This window comes from Vigna angularis, chromosome 11 (assembly GCF_016808095.1).
Source record: "Vigna angularis cultivar LongXiaoDou No.4 chromosome 11, ASM1680809v1, whole genome shotgun sequence".
Taxonomy (NCBI): Eukaryota; Viridiplantae; Streptophyta; class Magnoliopsida; order Fabales; family Fabaceae; genus Vigna; species Vigna angularis.
Genome location: NC_068980.1, coordinates 27,169,575 through 27,185,220, shown reverse-complemented (window position 1 = coordinate 27,185,220; position 15,646 = coordinate 27,169,575). Strand labels below are relative to the sequence as shown.

At 32.3% G+C, this 15,646-nt stretch overlaps 1 protein-coding gene across 2 annotated transcripts; it reads right to left on the bottom strand.

Annotated features, from left to right (window-relative positions):
* Nucleotides 1–322: 322 nt before the first annotated feature.
* Nucleotides 323–3,521, bottom strand: LOC108333278 ((+)-borneol dehydrogenase 2). Of its 2 annotated transcripts, XM_017568678.2 has the most exons (3): nucleotides 3,441–3,521; nucleotides 3,264–3,340; nucleotides 323–1,231 (listed from the first exon to the last, which is right to left on the bottom strand). In XM_017568678.2, exons 2-3 carry the CDS (start codon nucleotides 3,305–3,307, stop codon nucleotides 433–435), a joined length of 843 nt encoding a protein of 280 aa, XP_017424167.1. In that variant the 5' UTR covers nucleotides 3,308–3,340; nucleotides 3,441–3,521; the 3' UTR covers nucleotides 323–432. The 2 variants fall into 2 exon arrangements, with proteins under 2 accessions (XP_017424167.1, XP_052726400.1); XM_052870440.1 differs by lacking the exon at nucleotides 3,441–3,521 and having other exon boundaries at nucleotides 3,264–3,415.
* Between the last annotated feature and the right edge of the window lie 12,125 nt (nucleotides 3,522–15,646).

Below are 15,646 nucleotides of genomic sequence, written 5' to 3'. Positions count from 1 at the left end.
AAAAATTCATCCAATCCAATGACATTGCCGTTTAGAATTTAACAAAGGTGTACTTGATTGGAATAAATTTCCAGATCAAGGACTGGACTTTGAACTTGAGTGCCAAGAATTGAAGAAAGGGATAAACAATATGGTCAATATTTACTTAGATCCTTTTATAACCTCAGAATGCTAGGCAAGTCACTGATAAATTTCCTATAGACCAAGGAGAAGAGTATGGCACTTTGGTCCCTTTGTGGGTTGCATGGAGATAAATTTCACATAAATTGAATTTAAGTGTACTGTGATCTTCAAAATACTAAAACTTAAGGATAAACGAGCATACGTTGAACCAGAATAATCATATTATTTGTATGTTTACTGAAAATCCTTGCAGTAAACTTAATGATTGCAATGTCTCAAATGAAACTGCTAACAAACAAACATTGAAAATCATCTATAAAGATGGAGTGAGTGAGTCACACTAGTGAAGCCACCATCAACCATGAGATTGTCTCCACTGATATATCTTGCCTCATCACTTGCAAGGAAGAGAACAGCATTAGCCACATCATGAGCAGTTAACTCCACACCCTGCAAATTGGCTATTCTCCCAGTAAAATCTCGAAAACTGGCCAAGGCATCCTCATTTCTCTCCTCCTCAGGCAAATGGGCCAAAGCCAAACCTGTTGCAACAGCATAAGGTGAAACACAGTTCACTCTTATACCATGATTCCCCAATTCAGCTGCAACACTCTTTGTTAGCCCCACAACAGCATGTTTTGATGCTGTGTATGCATGTATTCCTATTCCACCTAAGGCACTAGCCACACTGCTCAAAGAAACAATTGACCCTTTCTTTTCTGGGATCATAATTCGAGCAGCATGCTTCATGCCGTGAAACACTCCCTTCAAATTTATGTCAAGCACCTTATCAAATTCTGATAACTGTATGTCACGGATATCAGGACAAGGTGATCCAGAAATTCCAGCATTGTTGACTATGATGTCAAGGGTGCCAAATTTCTCCACAGTGAAGTCCACTGCACGGGAAACATCATCCTCTATGGTAACATCACAATGCAGAAAGACAACATTTGCTTCACCACCAAGGGATTCACACACTTGCTTTCCAAGGTTGTCTTGAACATCTGCTATGCATACTTTAGCACCTTGGATATGGAATAGGCGGACAATGCTTTCTCCAATTCCAGATGCCCCACCTGTAACCAATGCCACTTTGCCTAATAACCTGAGAAAAAGAGATAATGGAAAACTTGGTAGTCACATAAATGAAACTTTAAGAGCACAAGGAGAATGGTGTGACCCCAGACAATCAAAAGTAGAAACACTAACAAGTACTGAAAATAATGTATGAAAGGAGGGTAATAGTGCGGCCACAATTTCCATAAGTGTTGGAAATTTCTGAACCATTTGAACACTCAGATATGACCATTTATGGTATCTGCCTAAGTACAATTCTAATGCATTGTTAGAGTAAACTGGCAGGAGATGAAAAACTCTATTGCCCAAATTAAAAATTGTAAGTTATAGAGCAAGTAATATAAATATGCATAAAACTCATTTATTTCCCATGACATGAACTTGGCATGAAAGAAACGAAGATTGACTAATCTCTTGCATCAAAATTCCAATATCGTCTACCATTCAAATACTGCAAAGAAAATGCAGAAAATGTTCCAATCACAAGCACGACTGTTTTATCCCATGGTGAATATAGTGACAATGACATCTACATCTCAACAAGGGCAGGTAACAGTACCATATAAGATTGTTATAAAGTATAAACAAAGACAACATCAATTTATTTTACCATTCACTTTTGTAAACCTGTCACAAAGTACTCAGGCTCAGTGGAAGAATGAGGAAACACATATGTATGCTTCTCTAGAAGGATTTCTGGAAGAAAAATGTAGAATTGACTTCTCCATAAGTTAAAATTAGTCTATGCACAAGTTCAAAAAAATAAAAAATTGGAGAATCTTGAAGAAGCTACATGAGAGAGCATCTAAAAATTAGCTCATGCATAAGCTAATTTTAACTAATGAAAAAGTCAATTTCATTTTTTTCTCTATATTTTTCTCTTGTAGAATTCCTTATGAATAAGCTGGTCTAAACAGACCCTATATAAGTGAAAGATTATTGAACTGAATCTAGTTCCATGTACAAATCATGAAGCTGAAATTGGCTTCTGAGTTGCGTTTTATCAAAATTATGTTAGAGACTGGCAGTGTGTGATTGAATACCAAACTGCCTCACTATACACTTAAAATAAGTATGCAACATTAGCCTTGACAATCTGTAATACTGTACAAGGAATGTTTTAGCCTGAGTTGACCAAAAAGATGTTATCTCCAATTTCAACTTTTTACATAAAAATAGAACTTCATTAAATTGATTTTGTTTTTCTGAAAAAAAAAAAAGATTTAACATCATAAAGATTGAGGGGTTTGTCACAGTTATCTGAAAAGCAGAGAAAGGAACTATATCATGGTTAATCAGTATGAAGATTTTAACCAAAAATATAAAAGCATGTAACAAATAACGATCCAAACTCAATTAGGTGGGCGTTTGAAGATTGACTCATATCAGTAGATCTGGGCTTGAGAGGACCAAAACACTTTTACAAAACAGGGAGAGCCAAGAGCTTCATGAAACAAGCCTAAATCCATTTGAACCAAATACAGATAGAAATTTGATAGAGATCTCACAGTTAACCAGAAATTGGGACAAATCCCAAACTAAATAAGGTGAATGAAAACAGCAAAGCTGCAGAAAATAAGCCCACTAGGTGAAAACAGGATCAAACAATTTCTCATGGTTTTTAAACAATGGTAAAAAAACCAGTTTCAGTGGCAATTGCAGTCGCAATGTAAAAGACTGTGAAGAAATTTCATCTATAACAGCAATATAGAGCCATGCAATTCGTAAACAGACCACTATATTCATGAATTCAACTACTTGAAAATTTCAAATCCACTGAGCAGGTATCTTATTTCTTTTGTTAATCAAAAAAAGTAAATACAAACTTATGTTAAGCATTTCTTAAACAAGCAATTACCTGTTTCTTTTTAGAAAAGTAGAAAATTATTTGCTTTTAAAATAAGCAATTCAGAGAAACAGATAAAAAGACAGAAATCTGATTAAAATAAACTTACACAAACTCAGCAAAATCAGACAAGCTGCATAGATTAGATCGAAAAACAAGAACAGAACATGCAGAAGTGAAATGGGTGTTAGAGATGACAGAAAGAATCTATTACCTTGGCGTTAGAGTGGAAGCCAGAACTGTACTGGTAGTGGACATGGCTGTGTCTACCTTCTCTCTGTCTTTTTCGTCCTACACAAAAGGAAAATATTTTTACAATGCTAAAACACAAAGAAAGAACATTTGCTCACTCTTTTGATTAATATCAGAAAGAGAAAGAAAGAAACAGTACTCTTAGCAGTTTCACAAAACTGAAAGTGATGCTAAAAGTTGATGCAGTGTTTCACAGAGCAAAACAAAGAGTATAAATAAGGACACAAAAACCATAACTGATCAAGCTAAATCATATTGAATCCTTACAAATTAAATTCAATAAATGAATAAAATTAAATATATTTTTAATCTCTAAATTTTAATTTTAATTTGTTTTTATTCTAAATTTTAATACATTTTAATTTAAAGTTTATAAAAATAATGAATATAATTTTAGAATTATATTAATTAATTTTGTAAAACTGTTAAATTAACTATTTATTTTTAAAATTTGAACACCAAAAATATATAAAAATTTGTTATAAAGACAAATTGTAATTTTGTACCAAAGATTAAAAATTAATTTTAATTCATGGTAATATTTAAAATATTTTCTTCTTAAACAACATTGGTTACTTAAATACATATATATAACTTTTATATTTTATATACAAATATTGTATCCTGTTCTCTTTATATCTGTCGAAATTTTGAAAATATTATTAACTTGATTTATTTATATTTTTTTTCTCTTACACTTTTATGTATTTTTAATTTTTAAATAGTTTATACATATATTTATTAGGTTAAATCGGAGAAAAAGTACACAATTATTTTATTGAATTGAGAAAATTATTATACTTGTAAAACAATATTAAAAGAAAAATTAAAAAGAACATGAGTTGAATAACTAATTTTAAAAAATTAATAATGTTATATAAAATAAGAATTTTATTTATTAACTAATTTTAAAAAAATAATAATGTGAAATCAGTAACCTCTTGCTTTTGATTTCTCTTTCTTTTTTTTTTTTAACTTCTTGTCAGTCTTCTTTTTAAAATATTTTCCTCATGTGATGTTTTATAGTTTAATCACACATGGTCATAGCTAAGAAGTCAATGAACATTTCTAACCGACTAGATTTTCAAACAGAGAAAATTTTTATTTGCTTTGTATTTTTTTTTCTCTTTCTTTTTTATAATTTTGTTATTAATTTTGACGGTTGGAAAAAATAATTCTTCTAATTTTTAGTCTATATTAAAATTAAATTTGATTGTGTTTGAATATTTTACGATAAGTTTTTAAATTTTGAAAAAATCTTATTGTTTAGAGTTTTAGTAATTGCTTTGAAGATAAAAATTTAAAATAAGAGGAACTATTTATGATTTTTTTATAGAATTAAATAAATGATTTGAATATGAAAATGATTTAGTTATAAGATTTTGATTATTGTGATTTGACTGAAAACTATTTAACTGATTATATTGAACTTTGTTTATTGAAATATTGTTTTAAATTTGAGTTTTGAGTTATCAAAATCCAAACTCATAATCATAACTCCATAAACTCTTGCACGAGAAAACTGAAGTTTTTATCAAATCCATCTATCTTAATTTAATTATATTACAAGTGTATAAATTGGACAAAACCTTTTCCATTTTACATTAATTATCAATAACTAATATTTAATATTCATCAATATTATATTTAGTCTTTATTGTATGAATAAGAATTAAAAGATAAAAGTTACAAAAGAAACTCAAGATTTTTCATGATCATATTATTTTAACCTAAGAAAAGGCATATTTTTTTTCATACTAATATTTCTTTATTAAATTAATTATAAAATTATGTTTAAAAAAAAGCTACAAAAATTTTGGTACTGATATATTTCTATTAAATTAATTATAAAATTATGTTTAAGAAAAAATATCTCAAAAAAAACATTTTTTCTACTCATATATCTTATTAAATTAATTATAACTTTATGCTTGAGAATAAAATTTAATTAAATTATTATCCAAATTTTTATTGGTATGAAAAATGATATTTAATGAGTTCTAACATTTTTTTCAATAAATAACAATTTTATTTAGGAAAAAGAGAATAATTAATTATCTTTTATTCTCGTATACTTACTTTTTATTTTTATATTTTTTAGAGTTTTGACATATTTCATTTTTCCAATCTCATGTTGACTGTGTATCAATCTTTTTATTTTTATTTATAGTTAGTTTATTTTTTTTTCTATATGTGTTGTTGTTATTTTTATTCTAATTATTGCTTCTTCTTCTTTTATAAATGTGTTTCTTTTACCCAATTTTTGTTTTTTAGTATTTTTTATTTATAGGTTTCAAGAGTTTATATATATATATATATATATATATATATATATATATATATATATATATATATATATATATATATATATATATATATATATATATAATGTTGTTATAACTTGCTATATGATTGTACTATGTATACAAATAGGTATAGGTGGAAATGCAATAACATTATTTGGATGAGAATAGAAAATTTTAATTTGACTTGCTTTTTATAAGTATTTATATTTATTAATATTTTGCGTAAGGATTGTATTTTGTATAGATATAAGATTTGTATGAACCTTTGATGGGTATAGGAGGCAGTAAAAGTTTTAAGGTGTTACAAATTTATCTTAAATTTTTTATGTTTTTAATTAATACTGATATGATATTTTTTATTTTTAAAATAATTTTAGTAAGTTTAAATATTTTAATCTCTCTCACCATTAATATATTTATAAGTTAAATATATTTATAGTCTATGATGTAAAATTGATTTTTTTTTTACAATTCATTTTGGTTTCCAAATTGTATAAATAATTGGATATATTTATTTTAATCCAATTACATTATATATATTTCTTTTAATCCAATTACACTATTTTTTTATGTGGCGAACATGTTAAATAATTTACATTATGAATGTGTTAAACGAGGTGAAAAATTCACAATGAGAATGTGTCAAATAATATAAAATTTAAGACAATTGGTTAAAAAGATTAGTTCTATTTAATTATAAAATTTGAGAGGAAACTATATCAAAATTTTAAGAAATAAACGAATTTTAATTTTAGATGAATGTTTAAAGAATAAAAACATACTTTTATCTTTCAATATTGTTTTGTAAAAAAGTCTATACATATAATACGTTTTCTTCATACTTATCTCATCATTAATTCATTTAACGTTATTTCCTGTACCACATTAATGAAATAAATATATGGATAAATTATTTAAACATTAAAATTAATTAATAAATAATTAATGTGTTCTTAAAGTTTGTAATTAATAAGTTTCTTTGTTTCTTTTTAATTGTTGATTTGTTTTACAAAATTGTGTTTTGTTTTATTTCTTATTTTTAAATTTCAAGATAAAATATTTTAATCATACATTCAATTTAATTAATATGGAGAGAAAAAATAATTATAATAGCATAGAAAATGTAATGACAGATCAATGAACATTAAAGTAAAGAAGGAAAGGGACATAATAGTTCATTTACTTAAAATTTCATCAAAAATAGAAAAATTAAAATGTTTTCCTTTTTTATGTGAAAAACAAATCTTGGTCTAAAAGCTTGTCTTTGATTAGTTTTGTTTAAACTTTAATAATAATTAAAATAATTAATTTTTTTAATAATTATCACGGTTGTTTATTAAAAGGAGAATTTAATATTAATATATAAATAATTTTGAAGTGAGTCTTTTATTCTTGTCTTTTGTTCACAAAATTTAAAATCTTTAATGATTTTAATAAAGTAAATATTAACTAACTTTGTTTTTAATAAATACACTTAACAATTATTAAAATTCAAAATATATGCTTTGTTACTTCGATCACGAAAAGAATCCATACAAAAATGCCAAAAGTTAAATATTTTTATATTAAGATTTTTTTTATTCTTATCATAGTAAGCTTTATTTTTATTTTAATAAAATGGTTATGAAAATTTATATTTTACCTCTTTCTCTCGTCATCTAAGATAATAAATATATGTAGAAATTATTAAAAATTAGAATAAAATGTTATTTACAATGTAAAAATTATAATTAACAAATAAACTTAGGAATTATTTTTATTTTTATAAATGTTTATATAAACTCTTCAAGTCTTCAACGTCAGGATATTCATCCTCTTTAAAAGTATTCATCCTTTCTAAAAAGCCGAGGTTGTATGTTTGAAAAAGACGCTTGTCACTTAAGTCAATTGAGTCCGTCAAAAGATAATTAATGTTGTAATAATGAATATAATTAATGTAATGTGTTATTTATAATATTGTTCAAGAACTCCTATATGGATGAGTCATGAATATAATTAATTTATCTTATAAAATGTGTTATTTATAATATTGTTTATGGACTTCTAGATGAGTCTCTCTCACATGACCTAATTATTTGTTAATTTTAGATTAATTCTTTCTTTCTTAGCTTAATTATGGGTTATCTTTACTAACCGTCTATGTAACATCCCAAAATACAGTAATAACCATAAATTAGAATTAATTACATTACATAATAAAACAGTACAATCTTATATTAATACTACGCTCAAAAGCTGAACGACATCAAGTACAACTTTATGTACAATATAAGACAAATTTAAAAGAATCAGGAACGAACAGTTTTACAAAACTTCAATTACAACTTTAATAACATCTAATACTACTGGACGATCTAAGGTTCAGCTTTCACTTCGACATCCACCAGGTTCTCTTCTTCCATTACTTCTTCCAACAGAGTGTCTCCTTCTGCTCACATCCACACGGATGATCATTGCATTGACAGGACGGACGTATAGATACAGAACAACACAAAGAAAGAACACAGGGTAAGCTTATGTAATTTAATTCATGCATCAACATACAAATTAAACATACCAACAATACAAGAATATCTCAACATATATAACCATCCAAAAACTCTCATAAGACAGACCGTCCGGACTGTATGAATCTGTGTATCTACAGGCGTTCGTGCACCCGGATGATGTAGTAACTGGGAAACACTCAACAGCTGCCACCCGAGGTTAGCCCTATCAGTCCAAAGTACTCCTAAGGACTAGGACCTCCTACCGTTCCCACACGTGACCTACCCTCCTCTACGTGAGGACGAGCACTCATGGAACATCAGGATAAACTGCCATCAGTAGCTTTACCACGTTCATACTATACAAACTTCCCATATTCAATGCATAGAGTCGTTCCTCCCTGGAACGCTCGTTCAAAATCCACCATCATTTATTTATCTCATATACTGTTCATTATTTATAATATTTCACTTTATTTTCATTTTCGTCTTCCAATCCAAGTTCATAAAATAACGAACGTTCAGTTCTCTTCATAACGAGGACGAACGTGAGGAAAGAGAACGATAACCTTTGTTCCAGAACCGAATAAATTTGATTACAAATACGCATCACATTTGACGAACGTCATTTACCATTTGAATCAGTTGAATGAACTGACTCTCGGAAGATTAGATCAATACTCAAAGAATAATTTAAGTACAGGACTCTAGGCCGGATCCAACGGATAAACCACCTCAAGACGATTTCAGAACCATAACGAAAATAATTCTATTATAGAGACCGACTGCCAGTCTATGACCGAATGCGGTAAGAGGATTTTACTGAATTTGAACGTACGCTATTTCTACATGTTTGATAATTAAAGACGAATACGAGCGTCCAGTATAAGACCGAGCACTACATAGGACGTACGCTTGGTGTAATACAGAGCGCTACAAATCTTAAAGTACCAGGTACATATATATTACTTTATTTCGAATATTAGGGTACGGCTGTTCTGAGCCGAACGCTCCAAGATATTATTTCCACATGAGGACGCTCGTTCTCTATCAGAGTTCTTTCCAAATGAAAGAATTTCATTTTCATCAGTTTACTAGAACGCCGAACGGTAGAGGACCGTTCGATGACGAACGTATAGAATCATAGTAAGAAGTTCATATTCAATTTTGTAACTATTTTCAACTTAAGGTTTCCACATACCAGTTTATACTTTATACTTCACATTAAATATAAATTTTCAGACTTTATAGCATCCACATCAATAATTCATACTTCAAATTAATAACTCATTTTCACATTCATACACTTCATACGTATCAACCATCATGCATCATACTTATACTGGATACATACATTCACTCATTCAGCAACATGCATTCATTTTCAGCAACATGCATTCATTTTCAGCAAGCATACAATCAACATACGAATTAAATTAATAAGCTTCCCTTACCTCTAATGTGACGATTGTCCTAAGTTTGCAACTTGACTTGCCAACTACAATCCCTTCTACCCGCAACGCTTACTACTCCTTGAATCAACATCAAAGGCAGATGAAAAAGGGTTCAGTATTTAACTCAAGAACTCATGCACCCAGAGTTAGGTGTGCATGTTCACCAGAACGAACAATTGAAAGAAAATGAACTTACCGGTTTCAGAACTCCAAACTGTTCGGTTCAGATGGAAGCTCAAGACGCCGGGAATACTTCTATGGTGCCTGAATAGTGATCGGAGCAGAGAAGAGTGAGTTACAGTAGAGAGAAGGGAAAGGTTTTCTAGAGAGAAGGAGGAGAAAAATGGAGGTCAGAGTTTGGAAGGAGAAGGTGCATGCAGAAGAGTGTGGCAGGTTTTTCAGAAATCAAGTTTGTTTACCCCACGTCCAAACGGTTGTGTGTTCTTCTGCTGACACCTGCACTCCACTGACTGACTTCCGAACCTTCCATTGTGACACTTGGCGTGAGCGCAGAGAGTATGGAAGTGTGTTTTTAATGCACTGGAGAAGGGTTTTTGGGTGTAATAATGAAAGTAAACAGGTGGCTTTGGTTTACATTTTTCGAGGTCTGACAGTCTACATGACATGATCTCGTCGTGGTTGAATTGGTGTGGGTCAAGTACATGTTAACTTAGTAAGCTGACATGTATTTGGTCAAGAGCAGGTCCTATATTGTCATGTTTGAAGGGTACTTGGACGTATACAATACACTAGCCTTTCAGGCTAAATGTCGTATATTCATAATTGTGGTATATGACAATAATGTCGTATATTCATAATTGATACGAGAATCAAACCATTAATATCTAATAATATACCTGCTAAATGTCTACAAATACCATATATTTTCCATTGATATGGTCAACAAGTGTATTAATTGGTCATTACCGACATCCATCTTACCTGCCTCACAATCATTGAATTACCGGAATGGTCTTCTTCTAAGACTGTCGACTACCTATGTATACTACAGTACCTGGTCCTCATTTTTGTTTGCAAAGAAAATTTGTATTTCTTTAATTATGTAGTAGAAGTATAGGTATAGTAGTTCTTCAATCTTGAGAAACATAATTGACGAAGAGGATTGATTGATGGGTGTTACACCTAAAATAATGCAAGAATCGTGACTCCATAACTGTATCGACAGGTCCCCTCGGCATAGAGCGAGCGAGCGGTTAACACAATGCCGCCCACCAAGGTCAATCAAGACCGGGCGTCCAGACTAAGATGTACCGACCGTCCACCCAAGTGTTCAATCAGGACCGAGCGTCCAGCCATTCATGGACCGAGCGTCCACCCGGGCCGAGCACCAAGGCCGAACGTCCACCCAAATAGGTACCGTCCGGTCATCATCATTTGTAGACCGAACGCCCACCCGGGACGCCAACCAAGAACGAGCGTTCAGTATGACCGACAAAACCGAACGTTCCATTCAGTCATCCACGGTATAAGATCGAACGTCCCGTTCGGTCATCACCATTTGGAGACCGAACGCACACCACCGTCGACCGTGCGATCCTTTACAGTTACCATCCGGTCCTCCCCATTTGGGGATCGATCGCCCGCTTGGGTCGCTAACCCCGAACGAGCGTTCAGTATGAACGGCACAACCAACTGGTTCCGACATAGCTTGACATCCTGGCCGACCATCATCCTGAACGGCCGTTACTGGCCGGACATCACGCGGTCAACTACACAGTTAAGTGCTAATGACTCATTAAAGCCCTTAATAAAGGATAAGATATTATTGGGCCGTTTCCAGACCCCCAAAAGGTAAAAGCCCATTACAATCAATATAAATAAAAGTCTTAGATATGATTTCGAGAAAGATTGCTTACAACACAATATATACATGCATTGCATATCGCTATGTAAGAAAACCATAACACAACCATAATTAAATAAAACATAAAAAGAGACAAAAGGGAATGAATAAAAAAGAGTAGAAAAATAATAATAAACCCACACTGATAGAAATCCTTAATTTCTCTAAACTTCCTCTGGTATAAGAAATGATAAAGTTGCTTGCCCCTGTAGGTTTCCTGAAAAAATCGAGCCAAAAAACGAGAAATTAATTTTTTTTTCATTTATGTTTTGGTCCAATTAAATTGGAAAAAGATGATAAATTTACCTGACCGCAGTTAAGGGCAAGCTGTTCCAGCTCCTTCTCTGACTAACCAAGGAGAACCTGAGACGGGGATTTGACACGTGGGGACATGGATGCACGCACAGCGGACGAGAAATAAGGTTGCATCTGCGTGCGAGACGGAGGTCGCACCGTACGTGCGAGTGGCATGGAGCAGTTCTGAATCAGCGCCAGCATTGGATTGGAGGGTAGTTCACTCTTGGCTTTGGCATGAGATGACAAGAAGATAATGAAAAGGTTTAATCATTCACTAAGTCCCTATTTTCGCATGGAATCTCAATTTCGTCCCTTTCTTTCTGAAAATCTCAATTGGGTCCCAATTTTATGAAAATTGCAACAAATCGATCCTTTCTGTTAATTTGGCTGGACGACGTTAAAAAAATTGATGAGTGAATGCTGAGATGACGAACGAGCGCTCGTCCAGCAGCGAACGAGCGCTCGTCCATCAGCGAACGAGCGCTCGTCCAGCAGCGAACGAACGCTCGTCCAGCAGCGAACGAGCGCTCGACCACCGAACGAACGGTCGTCTAGTGTGGAACGAACGGTTGTCCAGCAGTAAGAGGTCGACGAGCGTCCGTTCTCTGGTGGACAACCGTTCGTTCCACACTGGACGACCGTTCGTTCGGTGGACGAGCGCTCGTTCGCTGTTGGACGAGCGCTCGTTCGTCATCTCAGCATTCACTCATCAATTTTTTTAACGCCGTTTGACATTATTTAACGGAAAGGATCGATTTGTTGCAATTTTCATAAAATTGGGACCCAATTGAGATTTTCAGAAAGAAAGGGACGAAATTGAGATTCCATGCGAAAATAGGGACTTAGTGAATGATTAAACCTAATGAAAACTCACAAAATGAACAAGAAAAAAACTGCTGCTTAAATCCTTAAACCTTAAATCCTTACTTTGTACATTTTTTAAAAATAATAATTAAAATTACAACGATAAATCAAACACAAAACAAAAACCTTTTCCAACCATTCTTTTGGAGTATGTTTTCGGAATGCTTATTTTTTCAGTCTTTGGTTGCTTGTAAAAAAAAAAGTTCTTCAAAAAAGAGATCTTGTAGAGTTACTTTGAATTTTGGAGTTATATATAATTTTTTTTAATTTTAGTTCGATTTATGTGATTGATTGATATATAATATTTATTGAAATTACAATAGGGTAATGTGTGAGAATAAGAAGAATAAAAATTTGAATTTTGTTAAAATTTTAAGGCTTTGTTTGGTATGGGAGTAAAAAGAGAGAGAGAGAGTGAGGTAAGTAAAGAAAAAAAAGGCAAAAACATATGAGAAATTTAATAGAATAAATATATTTGGCTAAATAAAAAGGTAAAAAGAATTATTTTTACAATATATATATATATATATATATATATATATATATATATATAATGAATTATAAATTTTCTTTTATTTAGAGTGAGTTTTATATAAAAAGGAAAATAATTATATTAAGTGCATGATAAATTAATTTAATACTTTTAGCTTATTTTTTTAAGACTTAAATATTTATTTCGTCTCTATGTTAAAAGGTGAATTTCTGTTTAATATCCGATTTTAAAATTGAATCTATTGAATTCCAAAGTTATAAAAATTATATAAATAAAGTTCTCTCCCTTAAATTAGCATAAACGGAGTTAAGTCCTTGTTGTAAAATCTGATTTTTTTTTTCTTCTCTTTCATATATTCTTTCTGCAACGTTTAACTTTCTCTCTTTTTATATCATTGATTTTCATAATTTTTATATATGGACATTTTTTTTTCTTTTTCTCTTTTTGCAGTTTGGTGGTGAGAGGGAGAACTGGTCCTGAGCAGTGGTGATGAGGATGTAGAAGTGGAGGAGGAGAGGATGGGAATGGAGAGAGGTGTGTTGTGGGAAGTGGACCACCACAAGCCACCATCGCAACCTAGCACCACCATTGATCATCTTCACCGCCATCAAACCCTATTTCGCCTCTCACCATCAACACAGACCTGCAATCAGAAAAACCCCAATCGTGAAGTCATTGCTAAGCCGTCACACATCTTCTTCACCAAAAACCCATGTAGCTTCGTGTAACCAGGACACCACCGACCCACCCCTTTCTCCATCATTCTCACGCAACAACCTCCATTGTGAAACCTTCACCAGCCTAAATCGCGCCGCTTTTCAAGCCAAACACACCACCCCCAATCTTTTGTGTGAACCAGATGCACTATCAAAGTCATGTGCCTCGCATCTGCAAGAAGAGAAACCAAACAATCTAGATCCAAAATCACACAACCATCAAAAACGCGAATCATCATCTCTACAGTAGGGCAAGCAAGTCGTGCCCTCATGACAACCCAAGAGAAACCCTTTCTTTCTTTTAACTTTGATCTAGGAATTGAGAGACTTTGTTGATGATGGAAGTGGTTGACTCAAAAAGTAATGTGTAGTTTATGGAGAGTTTGGAATTTTGATTTAGTAGGGATTGAAATATGGACATGGGTATTGAAATTGAAAAATTATAATGAATTGGTTGAATTAATGGTTGGGGTAGAATTTTTCAGAAAGATTCTTTGAGTGATAAATATACGAAGGAGGATCAAAAAAACCTTGGGGTTGAATGTTTCAGGAAAAGATGACAATAACAGTAAAGGAAAGAGAAAAAAATGCAATCAAATTAGTACGGACTTATGCAGAAGTAACCATTTAAACTTTTTTTTGACATAAGAGTGATAATGGATATATTGGACACAGGTATTAAAATTGGCCAAGGCAATTACTTTTCATTTTAGTCTTATTATTTATAGTAATTTAAAATTTTTTTAGAAAAAAACAAGAAAGTTATTATTATTATTATTGTCAAACGTGAATGTGTAACATCCCAAATATACAGTCATCAACTATATAATAGAATAATCACATTTAATAATAATTCAGTACAGTCTTAAAAAAAAAATGAACGCGCAAGGACGAACGTTCTTACAGAAGAGCTACAAAGTTAAAGCCGAACGACCTAAGTAAATAACTGACCGAACGGTTTACAAGAGAAAACTACCGAACGGTCGAACCTAGAAAGTAAGGTGATCGAACGACCACCGTTAAACACCTATACCACTGGCCGAACGTCTTACTATTCGGTCTTCACCTCAACTGCTATCAACTCCTTTCTTCCAACGCATCTTCTAGTCGCTCGTCTCCTTCTGCTCACATCCACACGGATGATCATTGCAATGACAGGACGGACGTACAAGGACAAGACAACACAAGAATAAACACAGGGTAAGCTTATGTAATTTAATTCATACATCAACATATAATTTAAACAATCCAACAACACAAGAATAGTTCAACACACACACACACACACACACACACACACACACACACACACACACACACACACACACACACACACACACACACACACACACATATATATATATATATATATATATAATCATACGAAAACTATCTCTAGACGGACCGTCCGGACTGTATGAATCTGTGTAGCTACAGGCGTTCTTGCACCCGGGTGATGTAGTAACTGGAATAATCTCATCAGCTGCCACCCGAGGTTAGCCCTATCCAAAGTACCCCTAAGGACTAGGACCTCCTGCCATTCCCACACATGAACTACTCTCCTCTACGTGAAGATGAGTACCCACGGAATATCAGGATGAACTGTCAGCATTAGCATAACCACAGTCATACTTTACCAATCCCAATATTCAATACATGAGTCGTTCCTCCCCGGAACGCTCGTCCAAACTCCATAATCGTATAACCATCCCATATAATGTTCATCCTTTAAAATCTTGTACTTTATTATCATTTTCATCTTTAGTTTCAAAGACATAAAATAACGAACGTTCAGCCCTCTAAAGAACGAGGACGAACGATAAGAATGACACCAATTATTTTCCCGTTTTAGAACAAAATAAGAC